Below are 23118 nucleotides of genomic sequence, written 5' to 3'. Positions count from 1 at the left end.
CGGACCCCTGCCCCCACCACATCTTCAAAAGAGCCGCCAACACCTTTGCACCAATGCTCCGCCACACCATCAGCTGCTCCCTGGCGAACGCCTCATTCCCCTACGACTGGAAACATGCCGAGATCAACTCCCTCCTGAAGAAGCCCTCGGTGGACCCACCGACCTCAAAAACATCAGACACATCTCCTTGCTCCCGTTCCCTGTAAAAGTCATTGAGAAAGCCATCAACAGCCAACTTGCCACCTTCATCGAAGAGCACATTGTCCTCGACTACTCCCAATCCGGCTTTAGAATAAAACCACAGCACAGAAACCACCATCCTCGATGCAACAGACAACATACGCTCCCTACTGGACAGAGGAGAAACCGAAGTCCTCATCCTCCTTGACCTTTCAGCGGCCTTCGACACAGTCTCTCACCACACCCTAAAATGCAGACTTCACAACGCAGGGATACGGGAAAAGGCCCTCGGCTGGATCCACTTCTTCCTCTCCAGCAGAACGTAGTGGGTCAGACTCCCTCCTTTCCTCCCTGACCCTACACCAACCACTTGTGGGGTCCCCCAGGGTCCTCCCTCAGCCCATATCTCTTCAAAGTCTACATGGCTCAGCTCGCCCCCATCGTCAGAACCCACAGACTCAACATTGTTTCATAAACAGATAACACCCAACTCATCCTCTCCCTATCCAACAAACCCAACACAGCCAAACACAACTTCCAAGAAGGCTTGGAAGCTGTCGCCAAATGAATGTAAAACAGCTGCCTACAACTCAACACCAACAAAACAGAAGTACTCATCATGGGCTATAACCCCAATGCCTGGAACGACACCTTGTAGCCCCCCACCCTCGGAAGCCCACCCACCCCCACAGACCACCCACGCAACCTTGGAATCATCATGGACTCTGAGCTCAAAATGTACCCCCAGATCAACTCCGTTGCATCCTCCTGCTTCCACACCCTCCACAAGACCTTCAAATGGATCCTCCTTGAGCACACAAATACCGTCACTCAAGCCCTCTTCATCAGCAGACTCGACTACGACAAAGCATGCTACGCCGGAATAAACAAAAATCTCACCCGCAAGCTACAAAACATCCAAAACGCTGCCGCAAGACTGGGCCTCACCCTGCCAAGACACTGCCATATCCCCCAGCATCTGTGCACATTCCACTGGGTCCCCATCGAAATTAGAGTCACCTTCAAGATGCTAACCCACGCTCACAAGGCCCTCCACGACTTCGGACCAGCATACCTGAACAGCCGACTCAAATTCCATGCACCCCAAAGAACCCTACGATCAGCCCAGCTCTCCTATGCTGTGATCCCCCGCACCAGAAGGACCAGATCGGGAGGCCGCTCCTTCTCCTTCCTCGCGGCCAGAGCCTGGAACGCCCTACCGCTCCACCTCAGACAAACAACATCACTACCCATCTTCATGAGAAGCCTCAAGACCTGGCTCTTTGACAGACCCCCCTCCTTAAAGGACTGGAATCTGCCCCCCTGGCACATTGAGACCCTTACGGGTGAGTAGTTGCGCTTAACAAACAGCCGATTGATTGATTGACTCTAACCCAAATTTAGGAACTGAACTGCATTTTCTGCAGTAGCTCCTTAAGATACAATTATATCAACTAGGTTTTGCTTTTCTATTAGTCCTTAGTGAGCCGGCTGTGCCCAGGCGTGGTTCCTGTGCTCACTGTACCACTAGATTCAAGTTATTTGTCACTAAGGAGGCCTAAAGAGGCCAAATCTGAGGCTGCCTGTGTTCCTGTTCAGGGGCGACGTCACTTGGGTGGTTCCTATTCAGAGACATCTTAAGGATTTTGGGGGCCCAGGGACCAGCGTATAAAGAGGGCCCATGGTCGTAACAGCTTTCAATTTATGATCCAGTTTCAGCTCTTTCATGCCTTATTTGGCCAGGTCACTGACAGTGCACAGGCACACTCATCCACATTCTAAATGTGTTTACATCTAATATTCAGGTACAGTGTTGTGTGTTTTCAATATTGTAACACAGCAGACTGACGCATTCACCCACAATAAAAATAAATTAGAGGAATATGGTATTTAAAACTATCTGTTTAAGAATTATTCAATGTTATTAGGACAAGACTCTCCTGCAAAACAGAGCTGGCTCTATCATGGGCCTCCTAAAAGGCTGGGGCCCTGGGCCAGAGCCCACTTTGCCCTTGCCTTAAAACGTCTCTGTTCCTATTGGAGAAAAGTCAGGGCTGATTTGCATACAGCTGGCTCCTGTTTCAAGTGGCACTGATTGTAAAAAAGATGGACTGAGATGCAGCACCAGTGGCTAAGATGAATTCAAGCATTCTACCCATCACCTTTTTGTTTCCTGTTACTTGTAACAAGATAGGATTGCTCTGCATGACCATGTACATGGGCTATCGCAGGATTGCTGTGCATGCCTGTGTACATGGGCTATGGCATCAGTGCCTAACATAGATACACTGGTGTTGAATTCATGTCATATTTCAGGATATTCACAAAGCATACATTTACATGCAGTTAGCCTGAGTGGGTCTTATTTACTTCATTAGAATCCTGACATTTTGTCATGGATTTGGCCCTTTTGGACTGACGGTAGACGCCCCCGTCCCCCGGAGTAGTTTTCTCAGAATATCCCAATGCATGAAATGTACATAAGCGAATATTCCACCATGTGGGAACTTCTGCATGCATAAATATGACACAGGTTCTTTTGCACCCATTCACTTTTTTGTTCTCGGAGAAATGCCTTCTCAGTCACCATCATTAAATGCTTCCCATTCCCACTCTGAAAAGGCACTTAGAATTGTCTATACCACAAGCAAATATGGCTGGCATATTTGCAAGAGGTATGGAAATATCTACAAACCTTCCAGTGTGTGATTCACACTTAATTCCATAGAAGTAGACATAGGACTAATGTACCTTAGGCCCATATGCCTGCTCGACAAGACATGTTCCTCAACTGCATGGAATAACACATGTTGAGGTTCTTCTTCAATGCCTCAAAGCACATACCTTGCTTGCGGAGGGATTCAACAGTCTCTCTGATCGTCTCCGGAGAATCATCAATGCCATCTGTGAATACTAGGAGAACCTGTGGAACAATATACAACCTGTAAGACACACACAATGAAATCACTGCAACAAAGACTCCACCCAAGAGATCCTCATACAATGAATGTATGAGGTTACATCGTGGTCTTTACATTGCGATACGTTTACAACTCAGTCACTACAACGCAAGTCATTACAACCACTTGCGCTGGAGGGCGCTGGACTTAGGAATAGTATGATTTACTATTTCAACTCCAGCCTACGTAACAGTAGGGAAGGTGTTGGAATAGTAAATCATACTGTTCCTTAGTGTATGGCGCCATCCAGCGCAAGTCGTTATAACGACTTGCGTTGTAATGGCCACGTTGTAAACGTATCGCGGTGTAAAGACCGCGCTGTAGCGGATGTCTCCCCCATAAAATGGAACTAAGCAAATTAGACAATGGATTCAAATTTAGTGGGGATGCGGTCTGGGCATGAAACATGTCAAAGAACAGATAGGCACTGAGACAGACGGAATGCCAGATAAGAATGGGAAATATGCCTAAATCATGGAAGTCGAGGGAATTGAGAATGCAGTCTTCGATCAGTCGGAGTTTAGATTTAATGGAAACCCTCTTTGGTGTTGGCCAGTAAATGTATCTCTTTGGGCCAGTGACTGTGCTCAGGGCCGGACTGGATGTTGCGGGCACTGGGCGTTTCCCTGGTCGGCCTCCAGGGTCGGGCATGTCTTAGGCCCTGGGTGGCCATTTTTGTTACCAGGGGCCAGCAATATCTGCCCCCTGTAAAGGAATCGGTCGTAGCAAGCTTCTCCACCGCACCCCCCTCCTCACCCTCAGGGGGGGCGGGCCGAGCAGTTTGCCAGGGCCGGTTTCGGTTCCCAGTCCGGCCCGACTGTGCTTATGAGCCAGATAACAACATCTTCTGGCAGAGTGGGGCCATTCGTAGACATAGACCCCTAAGACCTACAGACCACTTGTGAACCCATTGAACAGCGGTGTACCTATATTGGTCAAACATAAAAAGGGGAGGTGGAAATGCATAATATAGAGGGCCCAGTGCAGCAGATGCCAAGAGATGTATTTGCTGCTCTTTGGCTCTTCTGTATTGAGATAACATAATTTGGATGGTCTACCACCAAGATGCAACTCGCCTGGAGGAAGACTAGTGGGTTTTCAAATGGCTTTTTAAAGCCCAGTGGCACCAAAATCAATTCACCAAAATGCCAGTCACAGCAGAACTGACATCACATAACCTTTTATCTTCTGATGACATCACATGGTTGACACCTTATTCCTTTCTTGGTTCAGTGAAAAACTTCTATTTGCTGCTGAGGGACCAGGCAAGAACTTGAAAATACAGAAAGCAAATAGGGGATGAATTTGTCCACTGAGGCCAGTGGGTAGCAGGGGACCTGCCAGTTGTGCATGGCTTTCCAGTTTATTAGGGTTGTTTTTGGGGGGAATCACTCTTTAAGATGTTAACCAATAATCAGTGATTTCCCAGACACAAAACTTTCTATTTCATATGTATGGGGTACATTTGAGAAAAGCCCACAGATAACATAATAGTTCTGTTTGGTCAAAGAGCTCTATAAAAGTCACAATTCTCTCATACTTGAAAACCCCAAGGTTAGAACCTTAACTTCTCAGAGACAGTCTTTATGCAGGGCACCCCCTCCACTAGTAACTCTTTTCCTCCAGTCCTCAGAACCTTTACAGCAATCACCATTTTCCAGAAGCACCCAAAGGCCCACCTTTCAAACAGTGTTTACTTATCTTTGAAGCTTATTATTGACTTCCATCAAATGCTCTGTCTAGAAGGTTCAGTACATGTGTTGACCATTATGATGCCCACTCTTCCTCCATCATGTAACCCTTTCACTTTAGAAGCTTTCTTTGTAAAGAGCCTATGAGGTCTAGGTGTGATATTAAAATGCTAAAAAAATGAATTTTGAAAAAGGGCAACCCAGGGGGTAACTTCTTCTACCCTTTGTGAGTGCTAATTGGTCTCAATGCTCAGTGAGGTCGAAAACAATGAAACTGGGCACAAGACGTTGGATGGTTGAGGGTGTAAGTAAATGTTTACGCATCAAAGATTTGTTTAATTTGTGTGTTTGAATAAAACCATCTACTTCAAGAAGGAGAATGGGATGTACGTTGTTACAACGCATGCTTTTACTACGCATGCCTTTACAACGCAGGTTTTTCAACACAAGTCGTTACAACGACTTGCGTTCGGGGTGCTGGATAGTGAATAGTTTAATTTACTATTCCAACTCCAGTCCCCGTGGATAGTAGGGAAGGTGTTGGATAGTAAATTAAACTATTACCTATCCTAGAGCGCCCCCCAGTGCAATTCGTTGTAATTACTTGCATTGAAAAACCTGCGTTGTAAAGGCACTGCGTGGAAAAAGTTGTGTCGTAAAGGATGTTTCCCAGGAGAATGTGTATTGAGAGGGAGCTACTTCTTCTGCAGTGTTCATGGTAAATTGATGCTCACCTTGTTGTTTACAGGCCCAGTGCTGATTTTCTTCCAAATGGACGTCAGGAACTCTTCATTCAGGTAGGTGTCCACTGAAGAATGCGCAGCCAAGAATTTGCGCAGGATCTCCTCGTTGTATTTCTCGAAGTCTGAATCAAACAAGGCACTTCCTCCTGCCCCTGCTATGATGTACTTGAAGCGGATGGCGATGGGAGAGCCTGCCGAGCAGCTGATGTTGCTCAGGATGGAGATGCGCTGCATGATTCCAGGGAGGTAGAGCTGCAGCTTCTGTTGCATGCGCAGGGCGGACGCAGGCGTGGCCCGCCTAGAAAAGTCAACTCCAATGGTGACGTCAATGTTGCAATCTGCATGAGTGGATGGAGAGAAAGGGTAAAACAGACATCACATAATCAGGGGGGTTTCGGCTAGGTTGTATGTAGACTTCATCAGCAATAGTGTTTTAAAGAAATGGCTGCTGAAAGCCCTCTAGAGGTAGGCGAGCCGATAAATTAACCGGGAGAGCCGAGCCAAGGGTCTGGCCCTGATCTTGGTGCCTATGCATGAGCCGAGCCCTGAAATTATTGGCAATGTAAATCATACAACAAACATCATGTAAAATATGATGGTCTCTTCAAAAATCAAAAAGTGTATTCCTTTAGCGCGTGGAAGCTTTGAAGTTAATAGGGCACATTTTAGCCCTGCACTGAGAAGTACTTATTAAAAGGGATAATTTTGTACAACTGGTAGAGTGACCTCATGTTTGAAAGTGCTTTCATACCCTATAATAAAGAAAAAATTGTTTTGGTGAAATAAATATTTTTCTAAGGTCACACATTTTAAGCGGGGAAGCCACAATTTATCCAGATTTTCTGGTTTCACTATGTACATATCAGTCAGTAAAAGGTTATCTATTTGTCTTTCCTTATGTGAAGGCTTTATTTTGACCTTTTAGTGTATTTTTCCGCAGTTGTTAAATATCGCCCCAAAGATATTGGAGCTCTTTTCATGAGCACCATTTTCATTACACAGGGTCACATGCACTGTTTATAAGATTAGGGAAATTAAGTTATTTGCCCAGAATCACAGGTTGTTGAGCTGACGCTGAGGCTCAAACCTAATTCTCCAATTTCACAGTCAGCAGCTCCGATCATAATGCCACATCCTGGGTAGAGGACGGCAGGCAGGAGCCACAAAAATGATCAGCTCGTTATGGGCTTGAGGGGGAAACAACCATTACAACGCATGCATTACAACGCATGCTTTTACCCTGCATGCCACTACAATGAAAATGGCTTGCAGTAGGGGGTATACAATGTTGGATTTAACTCCAACACCCTCACTACTGTTGCACAGACTGGAGTTGGAATAGTAAATTATACTATTCCAAACTCCAGCGGACCCCCAACAACAATTCAGGGAAAAAATTGCATTGTAACGGCATGCTGGGTAAAAGCATGTGTTGTGACGTCATACAACCGGCTTGAGGTTCCAACAGGAACTCGAGCTGAGACAGAGGCAGGCTTCAGGCTCGAACTTTCAGTAGCTCGCCGGCCTCTAACACCCTCACACGGTAAAGAAACTGCAAGACTTATACTTAACAGATACACAATGCCCCATGAGACTCATGTTCCCTCTTGAATATGTTTTTTTTTTCCAAATCATTGTACACCCATAGTTGATGTTTCAGTTTAAAAGCTTCCTTGAACTATGGTAAGTCTAGATACTACTCAAAAATCCCTTTCCTCCTTCCTTTCCAAGTCAGGCTAAGATGTGTGCCTCTCTAGAAGTCTTTCGACCTGGCCTTCTCTCATCTACAACAGCTGGGCAAATCCTGCATCTAAAAGGACCAATATGAAGCCTCACTGCCAGTGGCACCCTAAGAGGCTGCCTTCCTTTGCCCTTTTCCACTCCCCCCCCCCCTTTCACAGTATGTAGCCCATAAACAACCGAGAGGGACCTACAACATGTGAGTTACCCAGAAAGCCCTATATGGGTCAGGACCAGGGTATCTCAAACGCATGATCTTATTTTATGCCCCAAAAAGAAATCTCGGTTCCTCCAACCTGCTGCCTGCCAACATCCCCCGTATTAAAAAGTCTAGATCAGGGGGAAAAGCTCTTTCCTGCCTTGGACCTTCCCTCTGGAACAAAATGCCCCTCCACCTGAAAAACATTGAATCTACACCTCTGTTTCGGAAACAAAATGAAAACTTGGCTCTATTTATGCCTGTAACCCATCTACTCGCTGCTACCCTTCAGCTTTTAGCGCCAGGACACTCCTTGGAGTAACAGTGCGCTCTATAAATATCCCCACATAGACAGACATAAACATAAATATACTTGACTGGTACTTTCCAATGGAGCCACCGTTCATTATTGCAGAATGGGAGAAAATCTGACCAGGTTTGCAGAGAATAAGTCTGCCTGGTGAAGCAAAGAGTCAGTATGCTTTGACAGTATGGCGCAAGCATGGCCGGACTGGGAACCCAAAGCAGCCCTACAATGTTGACGGACCAGCCCACCTTGCTGCTTTTGTCACTGGGGGCTGAAATAGCAACACCGCTGCAAAACTGGCACCCAGTAATAAAAATGGCTTCTGCTGCTGCAAAACTGGCCTCACCCTTCCAGCCGCCCGAGAAAACGCCCAATGCCTGCTATGACCAGTCCGGCCCTGTGCACAAGCCATTAATGCCTGAATGGATATATAGGCCCGCTATTTCACAGTTCTACAAAATCCACAGGCTAATGCCATCTCATTGGGTTTTCCGTCCAAGTTTCTAAGCACAGTCAGAACAAACAGTTGTAAGCAGCTCGAGGCTGCACTGATTGTGCCAGAAAGAGGGTAGAACAGAGCCTTGTTAGGGTAACCATGAATCCGACCCGAAGCCAAACTCTAAAGTTAAGTCTCTCTCTACCCTAGAACATGAACCTAATCCAAGCCATAACCCTACCTCTTGGACCAACCCTAACATTATTCCTTACCCTAACCCTAAACCTAATGCTAAACCTACCTCCTATACGAACCCCAAACCATAACCCTAGTGCTATATCTCAACCTAACACTATCAGGCTAAGCTTACCTCCTACTCCAGGCGCGCAACACCCATTGGGCTCACGGGGCTTCACCCCCCCCCGTCATCTGTGTCAGCCCGGGCTGGCGAGCATCTCATTGCAGCCGCACCCAAGTACTTAACAGATCTTTAAAAGACCATTTACTTGCAAATTAGGCTTTTGTTGTGTGTTGACCCCTTCTTACAGCCACTCTGTCCGTGGTTGGAAGAATTAGCCCCCCCGAAATATTTTTAGCCCCCCCGAAATTTGGCTTTAGTTGCCCGCCTGTCCTACTCTAACCCTATTCCAAACCATAACCCTGTACCCTAACCTTAACAGGACCATTTACTCTAACTAAAAGGTTAAGCCTAGCTTCTACCCTAACCCCCATCCCAGTCCAAAGTATAACCCTACCCCGTACCCTGAACAAAATACAACCCTTTACGCTAACCATAAGGTGAAGCCTGCCTCTCCTATCTCCTACCACAGCCTCAAACCTAATGAAAACCATAACCCCACCGAACCCTAACCTAATACAAACCATTGCTCTAACCAGAAGGCTAAGCCTAGCTCCTGCCCTAAAACCAAACCTAATGCAAACCATAACCCATTTCCCCTTTAATTACGCCAGCTCTTGGACGGTCTCTCTTGGACTCAACACTATACTGCAAGCAAAGGCGCCTTGATGCCATCCGTCTCCAGGAGAGAGTTATGCCCAAGAGCACACTGACAGATGTCCAGGCGGGCTTCAGGGAGGTGGTGGGCACCTTGGATCAATTCTTTCAGTTACACCAGGTGCCAACTAAGGGCCTGGGATACAGTTTGGTGGAACAGATATCCAGGCCACCATATTACAAGTGAATTATGTCCTATTGCCTGTGTAATAACTCTTTAAATCGCTCTGTCTGGTTTTTAAAGCCCTTCATGGGGGCGGACCACTGAGCCTGCGAAAAAAGTTTGACTGGTACACTCCATCAAGACTGTTTCGTTCGTCCTCGGCCAGACTGGTGAAGGTGCCAAGCTTTGAGAAAGTCAGGTCAGGAGGTGGATGCTATGGAGTGGCAGCAGTCAGATTGTGGAATAAACTTCCCTGGGAAATTAGACAAATTAGAGAACTTCTCTCGTTTAGAAGACGTGTTAAAACCTGGCTGTTCTAGACAGCACCCCCGGCCCAACTCAACCCTACTCTTCAGCCGCTCAGCGCCAGGATACCTGCAAGGTGACAGTTGCGCTTAACAAGTTGAATAAATAAAATAAATAAATAAATATATCAGGCCAGTCTCTTGCACTGAAGCGAGGTCCACTTTACCTCCTGTTTATTGCCCCCATGCCATCCTTTTCCTGTACAGATTGCCCCTTGATGAGAGTAGCTGCGCCCGGAACGTGGCCAGCTCGGGGCCTTTGTAGCCACCATAAAAAAAAGCTTTTTTTTCCTTGTGTTTTCTAATTATGTATAAAAAACACGAAGATGCGTGGTAAGATCTGAAAATGTTTGCCAGTATTCTTCCTTCTCCTATTTAAAGTTTTATGCAGAGCTTACTTGCCCTACACATTGAGAACCTAGTAGTTTACTGCTTATGCAATGCTGCCATCTAGTGGATTTTTAAATATCTTTTTTAGGATGGAAACGGAAGCTGTGTTACCAAAGCATATGTCAACGTGTGAGTGAGTATGCACAGGAACTCACAAACGTTGTTTACATGCGTTACATGAACAAAAGATGTTTTTCATATTTAAACTCGCCCTATTGGCTTTGCAAATACCGGGTAAAGTGGTAAAAAGGATTGCTTTCTCTATGGAATGCATATAAATATTAAAAAAGTAAATGTAACAAACACTGTGGTGGTTGTGCGCATTTTACAGATATAAAACAGCTCCTCATGTATTTCAATGGACGATCTACCTAGGGGGTGAAATGATAAACCAAACATAAATGATGTCACAGAACATGTCATGAGTGATGTAATATGTGAGGTCATCAGCAGTGCATGGCGGGGTGCAAGTTATAGTTAGCTCTGCTAACAGTAACTGGTGAATTTCTTTTAATACTGAACTTTTCAACATAAAGTAATATTTTATCACCATGCGTAAAGCCAACCGCCCACAGGCAGACAACCCCACACTGCGCACAGCTTTCGGCTGGGGTTGGCCACAAGGTATGGCCTGTGGCTTTCAGCAGGCGGTTGGCCTCAAGGTCTGGCCAGTGGCCAGGTCCTGTGGCCGACCCACCTGGAGGTAGCCAACCTCCCCACCCCAGGCAGCCAATCCCATGCTGCACATGGTCTTTTGCCATGCGTTGCTTGGGGTTAACTGCAGGGCCTGGCTTCTAGCCAGACCCTGCGTCCAACTTCCTACAGTCAGCCAACCCCTTGCCTCTCACGGCCATTTCAGGAGCGAGATGGTTCAAGGGAAAAAAGCTCCCTGTGCCAATCAGAACGCTCCATTTTTGAACTGGCGCTCTCGTGAGACTCTCGCAGGAGTTCTTCGGACCCAGTTGTTCCAAATATATATATACTTTAAAACTTTAATTTCTCTAAAACTACTGAATGGATTGACCTCAAATCATAAAAAAGCACAATCTCCGAACCAAGATCTAGGGTCATGACACATTTGATGTCATTCCATTCAGTAGTCATTGCAAAAACGGTTCTGACGAAAGTCTATGGGGATTTTGTGTTTTGGGACCCCCTTTTTTCTTGGCTTCCGCTTGACGGACCACCCCAAAACTTTCCATGCACAAACTAGGCAAAAAAAGCACTTGTTTGGAGAGTTTTGTGTAGATTCATCAAAGAGTGAAAAAAATGTATAAGCAAAACAAAAAGGCATTTCCTATGAAAATGTTGACCTAATTAACACTACCCAGTGGCGATTGCCACCGGGTAATATATATGGGTATTATATTATATTAAATTATATTATATTATATATACTAACCATGCGTGGTAAAGGCATGTGTGGTGAAGGCAAATGCATGGTAAAAGCATGAGTGGAAAATTCATCCGTGGAAAGTGCATGTGTGGTAAAGTCATGCGTTATGTCATCACACAACCGTATATGTCAGTGGTTCCCAATCTGTGCGCCGCGGCTCCTTGGTGCGCCCTCCAGACTAGCCAGGGGCGCTGCGCTCCAAAGTTGACAGAATTTCGATTTCAAGCCATAAATTGCCGGTAACATCACAGAAATGTGAGTTATTTGGTAAAAGCATGAAACCTCTTTGTTCACCAGATGGCAGCTGAGCACTCTTTATTAAGAGCGCATAACTGAATACTTTGACTTTCTCAAAAGCTACATCGTGTTCCTTTACCCAAACGAAAGACACACCTTTCCTAAGAAGTTGCCTCAAAGGCTCTACAACAATATTATAGGTAAGCATATTATTTATTAACCGTGATTGTTATTTGTAAGTGGTGCTTACTTATGCTTACTTGTGTTATTGAGAGCGTGTTCTCCTGTTCTTTATTCTGGAGTGTTGGGAGGCTGTAGATGGCTGGAACGGACAGTTGATGGAGCTGATTGTTTTAGAAGGCATATTCAGTTTGGCGTCCCGACCTGTTTAAATGCTTGAATTCAATGTTACCTCATTTATGTGGCGTCATTTCTTCCAACACCCACACAATGTTTGTGGTGACCTGTGGCGCATTTTTGGCTTCCTGAAGTTATGAAGTACATCTTCCTAAAGTAAATTTAGTCATTTTTCTTCTTATAAAAGAATTGACATTTATTGTGTGTGATAAATGTCCCAACTGAATTAGGTGTTCCATCCCATTCGAAACTACAGGAGTACCCCATGACTGTTAGGCATGTCACGGGGTACATGAACCAACTTTATCCCAATTATTTTCATGGACAAAAGTGTAAGTACTCCTGAGGCCATCCACCCGCAAAATTTTTTGGCATAATAGAGAGCCACGGCAATGGCCAATAAGCCAAGGGAGCCGTGGGTTGAAAAAGTGTGGGAACCACTGGATTATGTTCATACAAAATGACATTTTTAAGGGTAAGCTGCGTGAAAAATATGCACACTTCACAAACAATTACAAATGTTTTAAATAGCTTTTCTCTGTGAGGAGATCCCCTGCACAAAAATTCATAGAAAACACTGGCAAGGGAAACAGTCAAGGAGAAAATCTCTTGCATGTTTCACGCAACGTGAAATTTGGGAGGTACTGGAGATTATGCCAACCGGAATGATTTTCAGATTTCTCAAAGGGCGAACTAGGAGGGCGTGTGCCCTTATTTACAAAGCTAGAGAACATCACATAGAATTATCCATCTGTGTGTGGGCCGTTGAAAAAGAGAGTAACTTTTTTGTGAGATATGGGCCTGACTGACTAAGGCGAAGCAAGGGGTGGGGGGTTGTCCACCCCTGGTGACACGAGTTATGGGGGCAGAGGCTTCCCCCCGCTTTAACCTGCAGCCGTTATTGCAGGCTGGCCGTTGCAGGAATCACCAGCACCCCCCACCCCGCTCATACATGCGGCCGCCACGGGCAGCATACCCAGGAATCGCCACAGGCGGCACAATGTCTTGCTATGCCACCGCTGGAGCCTAAAATATGAACTTAGAAATGTTGTATATGTAACTGGACCCAGGGCCGACATCTATTTGTCTGGGTTGGAACAGGTGAGGACGCTTATCTGTTTCACTTTCAGTTTCAACTGTCTCTAGGGCTGAGTTCACCACCTGTCATTGGGTTTAGGTAGGAGAGAGGCACCATTTATTCTGATTCTCTCAGTTGGTTACTTGTCTAAAATCTGCAGGAGGCTAGTTTGAAAATTTAGGGCCGATTCACAAACTGCCTTGTGTAGTGTGCAAAGTAGTATGAAAGTGGTACCACTTACTACAAAATGCAATTCACAAACATATCAGTGTAAATCTTCACCTGCACGTGCCCTATCTTTTCTATGGAGAGATTTCCAAGCAAGCAAGGTTACTACCTAAAATGTTTTTTCTTTAAAAATGTATGAAGTTTATTATTTTCACTATACCTAACCAGAGGAAGAGCTGGTGGACATCTCCGCCCATGAGTGAAATGTTACTCTTAGTAAGTTTACACTTGTAAATTTCACTCCCTGTTTTTAGTGGGTGAGTGTACATATGAGTAAATCTACATGTGTAAATTTTTCTTGAACAAACATTTACAAATCTAATGGGCCCCGCATTCATGGGCCTGTCAGTGTTTCCAAGAATCCAAACATTAAACTCTGAGCTGTTGGCCTTGCCAATGTTTTTTTAAGCAGCAGTCTCTCTCTTGCTAATCTGTGAATGTATGTCACTTCCTTGAGGTGCGGTACAAGATCATGAATAACTTAAGTGTTATAATACGAACATCTTAAATTCTATTTATAAACTAGCTTGCAGCCTTCTAAAAAATGAGATTTGAAGTTGTTCTGAAAAAACACCATATACACCTCTTAAATGTAAAACTAAATATTGTACTGACTGCAAATATTGCTGTGGTTCTGCTGCTGTCTAGTGGTATGCTTTATTAAGTAACACAATTTTAGTGTTTAATGCAGGGAAAGTCATGTTTAATCCTCTGCTACCACCTAGGCATTCTTGGCTGGACTTCTTAGTGCTGCTCTAACTGGTTTAGATCAGGAGTGCATTTAATTTCTGACAAAAGGTATAACAAGCATTAAAGGGTGGGCATTGGCAGCCTCTGGTGCTCTATTATTTTTTTTTGCAAGTATAAGTAATAGACATTAAAATAATGAAAAGTGAAATGCCGCTGTCTAGAGTGGCATGCATATGACTACAAAATAGTGAAAAAAAATCAGTTGTTGCAAAACTAAAATTAAAACAATTAAAAGCCGACACTGGCCCACCAGCCCAGCCATAAAGTAGTTTTTGTTGCCGGATATGCATATGTAAAATGCTCCCACTCATAGAAAGATGAGCTGATGGGTGAATTGAAATGGCCTATTGCGCCCCAATGTATGCTTTTGTGGGCGGAGGCATATGTGGAAGACACCTCAATTTTTGATTAGGAAGGTTGCATGACAGTAACTGTATGATTTTGTTTGGAAAACATAGGGCTAGTGCAACAATTAAAGCTGTCCCCTGGTCCTGATCATAAAAAAATGCCTCTTTCAGTAAAAAGACTTGCTTTCTTTTAGCAATGCAACTATGACATGAACCTGTGAATGTAATAAAAAGGATGATGATATAAAATATTTATGTCCCAATTGAGGTGGAAGGATACAATGAAACATCCAACGGAATGATGATGATACTAAAATATTGGTGTGGGCGGCACCAATATATGATTGATAATATCGCAAGCCAATGGCTGAAGGATCCTGAGTCAAAGAAGCTAATGGGTAAAGGAGCACAGTATATAAATATTATTAATAAAAATTGGTATGCAGAAGACACCCTGTTTCATTTTTCTACTGTGCTCGTGACCTAAAGGACAGACTTTCCTCTGTGCTTTTAAATATGTAATGTGCCCTTAAGAAAGAAAGAAAGAAAGCCATATTTTAAACAGCACATTGTAATGTTAAAAACACAAAAAAAGATATTGCCTTGCAGGACTTGAACTAAACTCTACTGGTTTAAAATTAAAAAAAGAATGACCCAATGCTTTGCAGGTGCATGACCTCTGCAGAAAATTCCAACACGCATTTGCAAAACCAATCAGTCTGGTCTGTCACATAGCTACACCTACCTCACATACTAGATCTCCCTTCCGAATATGAAAAAAACAGTGTGAAGTCTTTAGCAGGACTGGAAAAAAGTCTTAAACTAGTCTTTCTTCCTTCTTATCCATTTACTTTCCTTCTCTATCTTCTCCCTCTCTGATTGCTTTCTTCCATTCTTCACATTCCCTCTCTTCGGACTCTCCCTTGACCAGCTGCTATTAACCTTGAGGGAGCTGGGGAAAGTGAGGAGCGATCCTCGGCTTTCAAAACTGGCCTAAATGTTTTCTGGTCCACCGGGGAAATGCGTGGTGGAATCAAAGGCCTGTCCAGCCCTGAGGACCTCACCGTGTGTATTATCTTCAGGTTTCACATATTGAAATAATGTTTTTATTAAGATTTACCTTATGTAGACTCTTTGATAAATTTGGAAATGGAGATTTTCTTAAATCAAATGAGAAAGCTTACCTTGAGATGGGGGATCTGCTGGCTCGCAGATCTGAGATACAATGCGCCTTGTGATGGTATCGAGCACGCCAAAACTCTCCACTGTGTACACGTTCTTAGGGGTGCCAGCGATTTGGATAAGCTCAAATGAGTTTAGGAGTCCAATACCAATTGTGAAAATATTTACTCCCAGTCTTCTTAAAGTGGCGGCTTCCTCTTCCACCGTGTCATTTGAGTTTCCATCTGTGATGACCACTAGGTACTGTGGCACCCCTTGGTTCCTGCGGCTACCATTGTCCGGGTCAAAAAACCGCCTGACGAACTTCAGACCCTTTCCAGTGAAAGTTGTGCTTTTCAGCTGCTTGATGTCGTCAATGCGCTTGTCAATATCGCTGCTGGAATAAAGCTCATCTAGGTAGAACTCTTTCTTAGGTTCTTTGCTGTACTGTGCCACCCCGATACGCACTTTGTTCTCTGCAATGGTGAAGCTTGACACAATGTCCTTCATGAAGCGTTTCATGGTGGTGAAATTACTAAGTGTGATACTTGCTGAGCCGTCAACTAAGAAAACAACATCGACCTGCTCTTGTGCACAAGCTAGAAAGAAAGTACAAAGAAAATGTTTGTCAGAATTTTTTTTGCGGGGGTTTAAAATATTCCATATTTTACACAATTGACACAATTGTTTATTTATTTGTTTTTGAAAATGTTACCATTTGAAATGTTCATGTCCTAGATTCACACTAGAAAACAACAAATCAACAAATATTTTACCATAAAAAGATACAGATTACATATTTTTACCCTAAAGAAGAACACATATGGAACAGCCATTTATAAACATTTGTTAAAAATGAAAACTATCAGAAACATAATTCTCAAATCACTAATACAGACGAATAGGTCAAATCTGCACACTTTTGCTAATGAGTGGGATGGCAATGTTCAGATGGTGCATTTTAACTAATTAACAATGGGGTAGTGGCTCTGATCCCTATGAAACTGGTCACACCGAAATGCATCAGTGTTCTTACAAAGCCTGACAAGTGCAATATATTATATGTAGTATAACCTACCCGTCTTGCTGGCTTTATAGGGATATTGCAAGTCACTGAGGAGTTTCATAATAGGATCATGGAACTCCAAGGTGACGTGCAACAGGGTATTTTATTCCTTATAATGCATGGGCGTAATTGAAATAATTCCTTGTGCAGTAAAAACCAATACCACCAGATGCAGTGTTTTCCATGAGAACAATTAGAGCAGCTTTTTAGAATTTTGAATCTCAGAATGAGGGATAACGAACACTTCGCGGACTTGCCAGGGAGGTCTTTTACATGAGTCATCTGGATTTCATATCTACTATCTAATGCACAGAGGGATATTGTCAACAGCAGAGCTGGATCCCTGGCTAGATGTGGCTAGCTAAGCCAAGGAATATACTCATATTCATAGGAAGAGGTGGAAACACATGGTTGTAGTCCTAGGCCAGCACCACCACAATATAAAGGTTACATTATTGAATACAATTTTTAGCGAAATATTCCCATTTTTGCATAAGCCATACTTGTGCCTTGATAAGTTGACTACCAAGATCAGAGTTCCTCTCTAAAAGTAGTTTAGTTGCAGATATCACTAATTTGTAGAAGTACAAAACTTACTATTGTGCGTACTATTCACAAAAATGCTTATCCTCTGCAGCCTAAATGTAAATAGTGAAATTCCAGTGTGCTTAGGGTTTGGTCAAATTGTCAAATGAAAATGCAAAACAGTTGAATGACTCATCGGAATATGAAGAATGCTCTACGATAGACAATTAAAATGAATGTGAAAATGCACCTAAAGCTTAAATATGACATTTTACTCAAATTATAGAGAAAATGATTTGCTAAAAAAATTGCTCATCATAAACTGCTCTGATCTCAAACATGAGACTTTATCTCGGTATCCGAGTGGTAACAAGACATCCTGAGATTCTAGCACACCATTATCTCCCTATGTGCCACAGTAAATTGTATCATACTGCTGTTTATGTACATTTTTATACCACTCTGGGATCTTTAAAATGCTACTTTTTGCTCACAAATGGCAACCCCAATCTCTCCGCCATGGGGGGAAAAAATGGGCTCTAACATTTTTAACTTTTAAGAATTGCTCTTACCTGGTTTGGAGTTATTGCATACAATGTGGGTGATATTGTCATGTAGCTGCTCCAATCCTGTGTAATTTGTTACCATAAACCACCGATCTGGTGCCCCAGCAATCAGCTGGAGTTCTTCTGCCTTAGCATCGCCCACACCAACAGCGAAAACCACGATGCCATCATTCTTTAAAGCCTTGGCTGCAGGCTCAAGGTTGGGTCTGTCATACTTGGTGGTTTCACCATCTGTAATTAGAACTAGGATCTTGGTCACCGTTGGGCGGCCGCCATATTTGACCGCAAATCTCTCGTGGGTGTAGTTCAGAGCCGTTGCTGTGTAAGTGAACCCCTTTATGCGCTTCATGTTGAAGATTGCTTTACGGACGTCTGTCTTGGTGGAGTAGGTGTTCAGAAAGAATTGCTCATGTGGGTCTGTGCTGTAGACAACAGCCCCAAACTGGACCTGGTCCTTTCCAACCACGGAGTCGTTTACCAAAGACTCCATGAAGCGTTGCATTAATGTGAACTGGCTGGTGGTTATGCTTGCTGATCCGTCCACCAAGAACATGATGTCTGCTATCTCAGTCCTTTTACATGCTAGGAGGAGAGAAAGAAACATGTAAATGCTTGTTACCAACCCTAAGTACGTTTTCCAACAATTAAGGCAAGTTAGTTTGTAATCCAGCTGCCAGATGTCCTCTGCAGAAAATGCCCGCGAGCATCTCAGATATACGCCTGCCACTGAATGCAAATTTCATAACAATTTTGTCAAGATTCTCTTTTGCAAATATATGTCAATTCCATTCAAATGAGAGCCACTCAAAAATATTACCTCCCAAAAGCATTCAGAGGGCCAAATATATCATAGTGTTGCATCGCCCTTGTGCCACGCAAGGGGGCGCAAGGGCAGCTCAACACTAAAGTCAGACTTACCAAGCAATGCAAGGCCACCTAGCGTGGCCCTGCATGGCTTGATACATCTGGAGTAGCACCAGGCAGTTCAAATTCCTACCTCGCGTTACTCTGCCCCAGGGAAGCGTTCCATTGGTGAATCGTGGGTGTTCCCACCTATGGACTTTGGTGCAGTCCCAGTTTTACCATAAGTGGTAGACAGGGAATGCATCAAAATGATACACCTCCCCCAGGTGAGGGGTAACAAGGAGAAATATATTTTTTCTTCTTGTTACTTCCTCATTCTGCAATACACATAGAAAGAGGAAATGCCTCAGGGGATTCTTTTTTGTGCCAGAATGTGTGCCTTCCTGCACAAAAAGAATCCTGCTTACAGCGCCATGCTGCAAGGGGCCCTGCGTTGGTGCTGGGAAGCACATTGTGTGCCATCGCTGGAAAATGACAGGAATGTGCAGTATATTGTTAAGTACGGTGCATTCCTGCCCTTTGCCTACCACGCAACACAGCGAGGTGACTTGTTGCGATACGTGATGATTTGTTAAATATGCCCCAGAATTCATAACGATTTTGTCAAGATACTCTTTCGCAAATATTTGCCAATTGCATTTGTGAATAACCATCTTAAATATGTTCGAGGCATCTTTAATGTAAAACTTTGTGAAAAACAGAATAAAAGGCTCGTGAAAATCTGGGATGCTGCAGGTATCTACCATTTTTCCCCAGAGTATCTTTTGGTGAATCCAGCACAGACTTTGCTACTGCGTGCTGAAGAGAATTGTTGTTCTGTCCGGCATATCTTAGAGATGCTCTTCACAGAGTCTGCACAATAGTAACCCCGGGCAGAGACCTCCGCTCCGCCTGTGGAATGTGGGGGGATTCGCCTTCTCCGCGTTCCGCTGAGAACGCGTTGAACGCAAATCTCTGCAGCGGAGCGGAGTTGGCAAGCAACCCCTATTAAGAAGTAAGTTAAAATTAATTCAAAATAAACTTAAAGCCACTTACCTCTGGACTGCTGCGTCCCCTGGCTGCTCTCCTGCTCTTCCTCACGGTACCGGTAATGCTTGAGAAAACTGCGCATGGGAAAATATTTTTTAAGGGCAGACAGTGGTCCCAGGGACCACGGATACTCTTAAAATATGAAACGAAAATGTTTCATTAAATTTTTTTTTTAAATGCATCCCGTTTACCTTTAAGGAAAATGGGCTGCATTTAAAAAGAAATCTGCTCTATTTAAAAGCGGTCCCAGACATGGAGGTCTGCTGAGCCCAGCAGGCCACTATCCCTGGGAGGGCAAGCCATTCCGAATGGGGTCGCAAATTGCGAGTGGCTTATTAATATTCATGAGCTTTGCATTTTGCGACCCCATTATGAATCGCTAACAGTGTCTCTGTTGTACATTTGATTTTGCGACTCAGAATTTTTCGCAATTTGAGAGTTGCAAAAGGAAATGGTCGTACATCTGGCCCTAAGTCTCTTCCTACATTAGTGACTGTGAAGCTGTGTTTGATAATGCGCATTGAGATACAGGCGAGGGTTTCGAGATACTGGCTGTCAAGGCCAGACCCATTACTCAACTGAGGCTCAACATGATAAGAGTTCCCCTCTTTGCCACAAAGATCACAGCAGGGTTAGGCCCATGGACAGAATAATGCAACGTGTGTGGAAGCTAACAAGATGTGTGCAAAGTGTTGGCAGTTTTTCCTCCAGAAAATCCCGTAATTCACGTGAATGTTACTATTTCTGCCAGTAGTTCGTGAAATTCTGTATGTGGCTTTCAATGTTAAAATGTGGTCTTTGGTGTCCTTTCTCAAGGTTTCAAAAAAAAAAAAGATCAGCAACATCTATATGTTTTTACATTTTAAAGAAAATGGGACATGCATTTTCACCACCTACTTGTATTATTGAGGAAATATTGCAATTCGTGAGGAAATAGCTCCAGTTTCTAAGGACAAACTTTGCAACGGCATAGATGTAGGTAAAGAGTGAAAATGCGATCTACGTGAAACAATGGTCGGGTGATAAAAACTTTGTAGCCGTTGGTCGAGTAATAAAAACTTTGCAGCCTCTTAGCAGTTAGTAGCTCACAGAACCCACTGCCTTACAAAAATGAGGATAGTTCAAATCCTTGAAGGAGAGAACTAGAAGGGGGCTTCTGTTACAAAATTGGATTCCCTGGATGGGAAGCAAAACCCCACAAAATTTCCATCTAAAAGATCAAGGGAAGGTGAGGACCTACTGTGAAAGAAAAACCTTCTACCTGTGCCATTAACCTGCGCATTCAAGCAATACTACTTTAAAAGACATAACATAAGGTATAGCCTTGATCTATACCCCTATATTTATCCCCCCAACACCCAACAAAAGATACTCAGATCAGAAAACAACGTAATCGTGACTTACATTCATCGGGGTTGCAGATCTTAAACAGGATCTCCTTGGGTAGGAAGGCAAGCGCATCAAAGTTATCTTCTAGGAGCGCTCTCTGCTGAGAGCCTGCAATCTCCACCAGCTGAGTGTTGTTCGCCTCCAACACCCCAATAGCAAAGATGGTCACTCCCCAGTCCCTGAGGACCTTGGCCGGACCCGCTACTTCGTCTTGCGCTTCCCCATCTGTGATGACGATGAGATATTGCTTATCCTTTGGCCTCCCTCCTTTGACTGACTCAAAATAAGGAAGGGCAAATTTCAAGGCTTGGCCAGTCAGGGTGCCCCCTTGCATCTGCCTGATGGCAGGGATGGCTGAGAGGATGTCTGATTTCCGGCTGTATTGATTCAGTGTGAACTCTTCTTTTTGCTGTGAACTAAACTGGAGCACCCCAAACTGGACCTTATCCAACCCAACATCGGATTGCTTGACCATCATCATCATGAAGTCTTTCATCTTCCTAAAGTCGTCGGGTTCGATGCTGCCAGAACTGTCGACCAGGAAAAGAACATCCGCTCTCAAGTTCTTACAGGCTGAAAAACAAACAGCAGCAAAAGAGTCAGTATTCAGGACAATATGTACAAAGGTAGGACTGAAGGAGAGGTAAACACTGCATGTGTGTCCAACAGCCTAGTGATAAACCCATTCCGCCATCAAATAGCTCTGACTCCAATTGTGTTGAATGTGAAACTGTAGAACCTGAGTCACAAAATCAGAAATGTACCCCCTTTTTGTTCCATCTTACATTCAGTGTCCATCTTACAATTTTTTTTAATTGACAATGGTTTCCTGGAGAATGCCCGAAGAGCTGCGAATGTCACAATGAATTTTTTTCAAGAGTACTCCCGAAAATAATTTTTTGTGAATTCAGAGACTACTCAAAGGCCTTTCCACATGCAAAAATATACATACTACACATTTATGTATGTCAAAAATTCAAATAGCTGCAATTGTACTGCATGACTTTTTTCTCCATGGGCCGGAGGTTTATTTTTCCCCGTGGAGAAACTCCTTCCTAGAGTGACCCCTAGCTATTTTTTGGTCCTCTTTTTCCATTTTCCATTTTACCCACACTAGGGTTAAACTAGGCCATAGATAAGTTTGTGACCAGATTCATATATGTACTTTGTGGTTGTTCCCATACTTTTAAGGTTATTCCAGACCTAGAATACCTTTTCCCTGCCCCTGGGAGATTAAAAAGTACATGGGTATATGTAGAAAAATCTTTTTCGGAGTAAAAGATTATGTTTTGGGAATAACAGGTTCGGATTTGCACTTTAAAAACAAACATTCATAAGTGTAAGCTTAACTTATACCCCCCAAAAAAGCTTTGTGAATTGGACAATTAGCAATTAGCTGTATGTTACAATCATCAGAAAGATACACGAAATATTAACAAAATGAAATTGGACTGGAATTTCCCCTTCGCTACAGAAGACCAGTGTTAACACCTATTCAAATTCATGAAAGAGAAGTTGAAAGGGGTGGGAGCTAAATGGTGAGAATTTAATGGAAAAACAGGAGATATGATAAAAACAAGGAATAACCTCAAAACTCGGTGATTGGATAGCATGCAATGGAATCCTAATATTTAAGCAGGAATGCATCATATAGCTTTAAAAAAGTACCCAGTTTTTCTCAATGTGTAATACATACCAAGGCAACAATGGTCTTCATAAAGGGCCATATGTATCAAGCAAATTCGCATTCGCAAAGGCCGAAATTTGCAGAATTTCGGCCTTTGCGAATGCTAATTTGCTAAATGGTATGTATGAAACATTTTGGCTGCAAAATAAGGAATCGCAAAATTTGCCATTCCTTATTTTGCGATTGCACTTAAGGAATCGCAAGTTTTTTTCTGATTCCTTAAACGCAATGTATCAAAGAAAAATTTATTCAACAATGCCCATAAGGATTCGCAAATTACCACCAACTTCTAGTTGGTGGTAAGTTGCG

General features: G+C 43.6%; 1 protein-coding gene across 1 annotated transcript in view; it reads right to left on the bottom strand.

Annotated features, from left to right (window-relative positions):
• Positions 1–23118, bottom strand: part of LOC144784828 (collagen alpha-4(VI) chain-like) — a 509156-nt gene that overhangs the window by 197250 nt on the left and 288788 nt on the right. Inside the window, exons 9-13 of the mRNA XM_078663887.1 lie at positions 21138–21695; positions 17847–18422; positions 15707–16282; positions 5566–5912; positions 3025–3103 (exon numbers count right to left, since the gene is read on the bottom strand). Coding sequence (XP_078520013.1) covers positions 3025–3103; positions 5566–5912; positions 15707–16282; positions 17847–18422; positions 21138–21695 — 2136 coding nt within the window. The remainder of the gene's footprint in view (positions 1–3024; positions 3104–5565; positions 5913–15706; positions 16283–17846; positions 18423–21137; positions 21696–23118) is intronic.

Source organism: Lissotriton helveticus, chromosome 10, assembly GCF_964261635.1.
Source record: "Lissotriton helveticus chromosome 10, aLisHel1.1, whole genome shotgun sequence".
NCBI classification, from domain to species: Eukaryota; Metazoa; Chordata; class Amphibia; order Caudata; family Salamandridae; genus Lissotriton; species Lissotriton helveticus.
The sequence above is the reverse complement of the archived record's forward strand: the minus strand, read 5'-3'. Positions and strand labels throughout refer to the sequence as shown.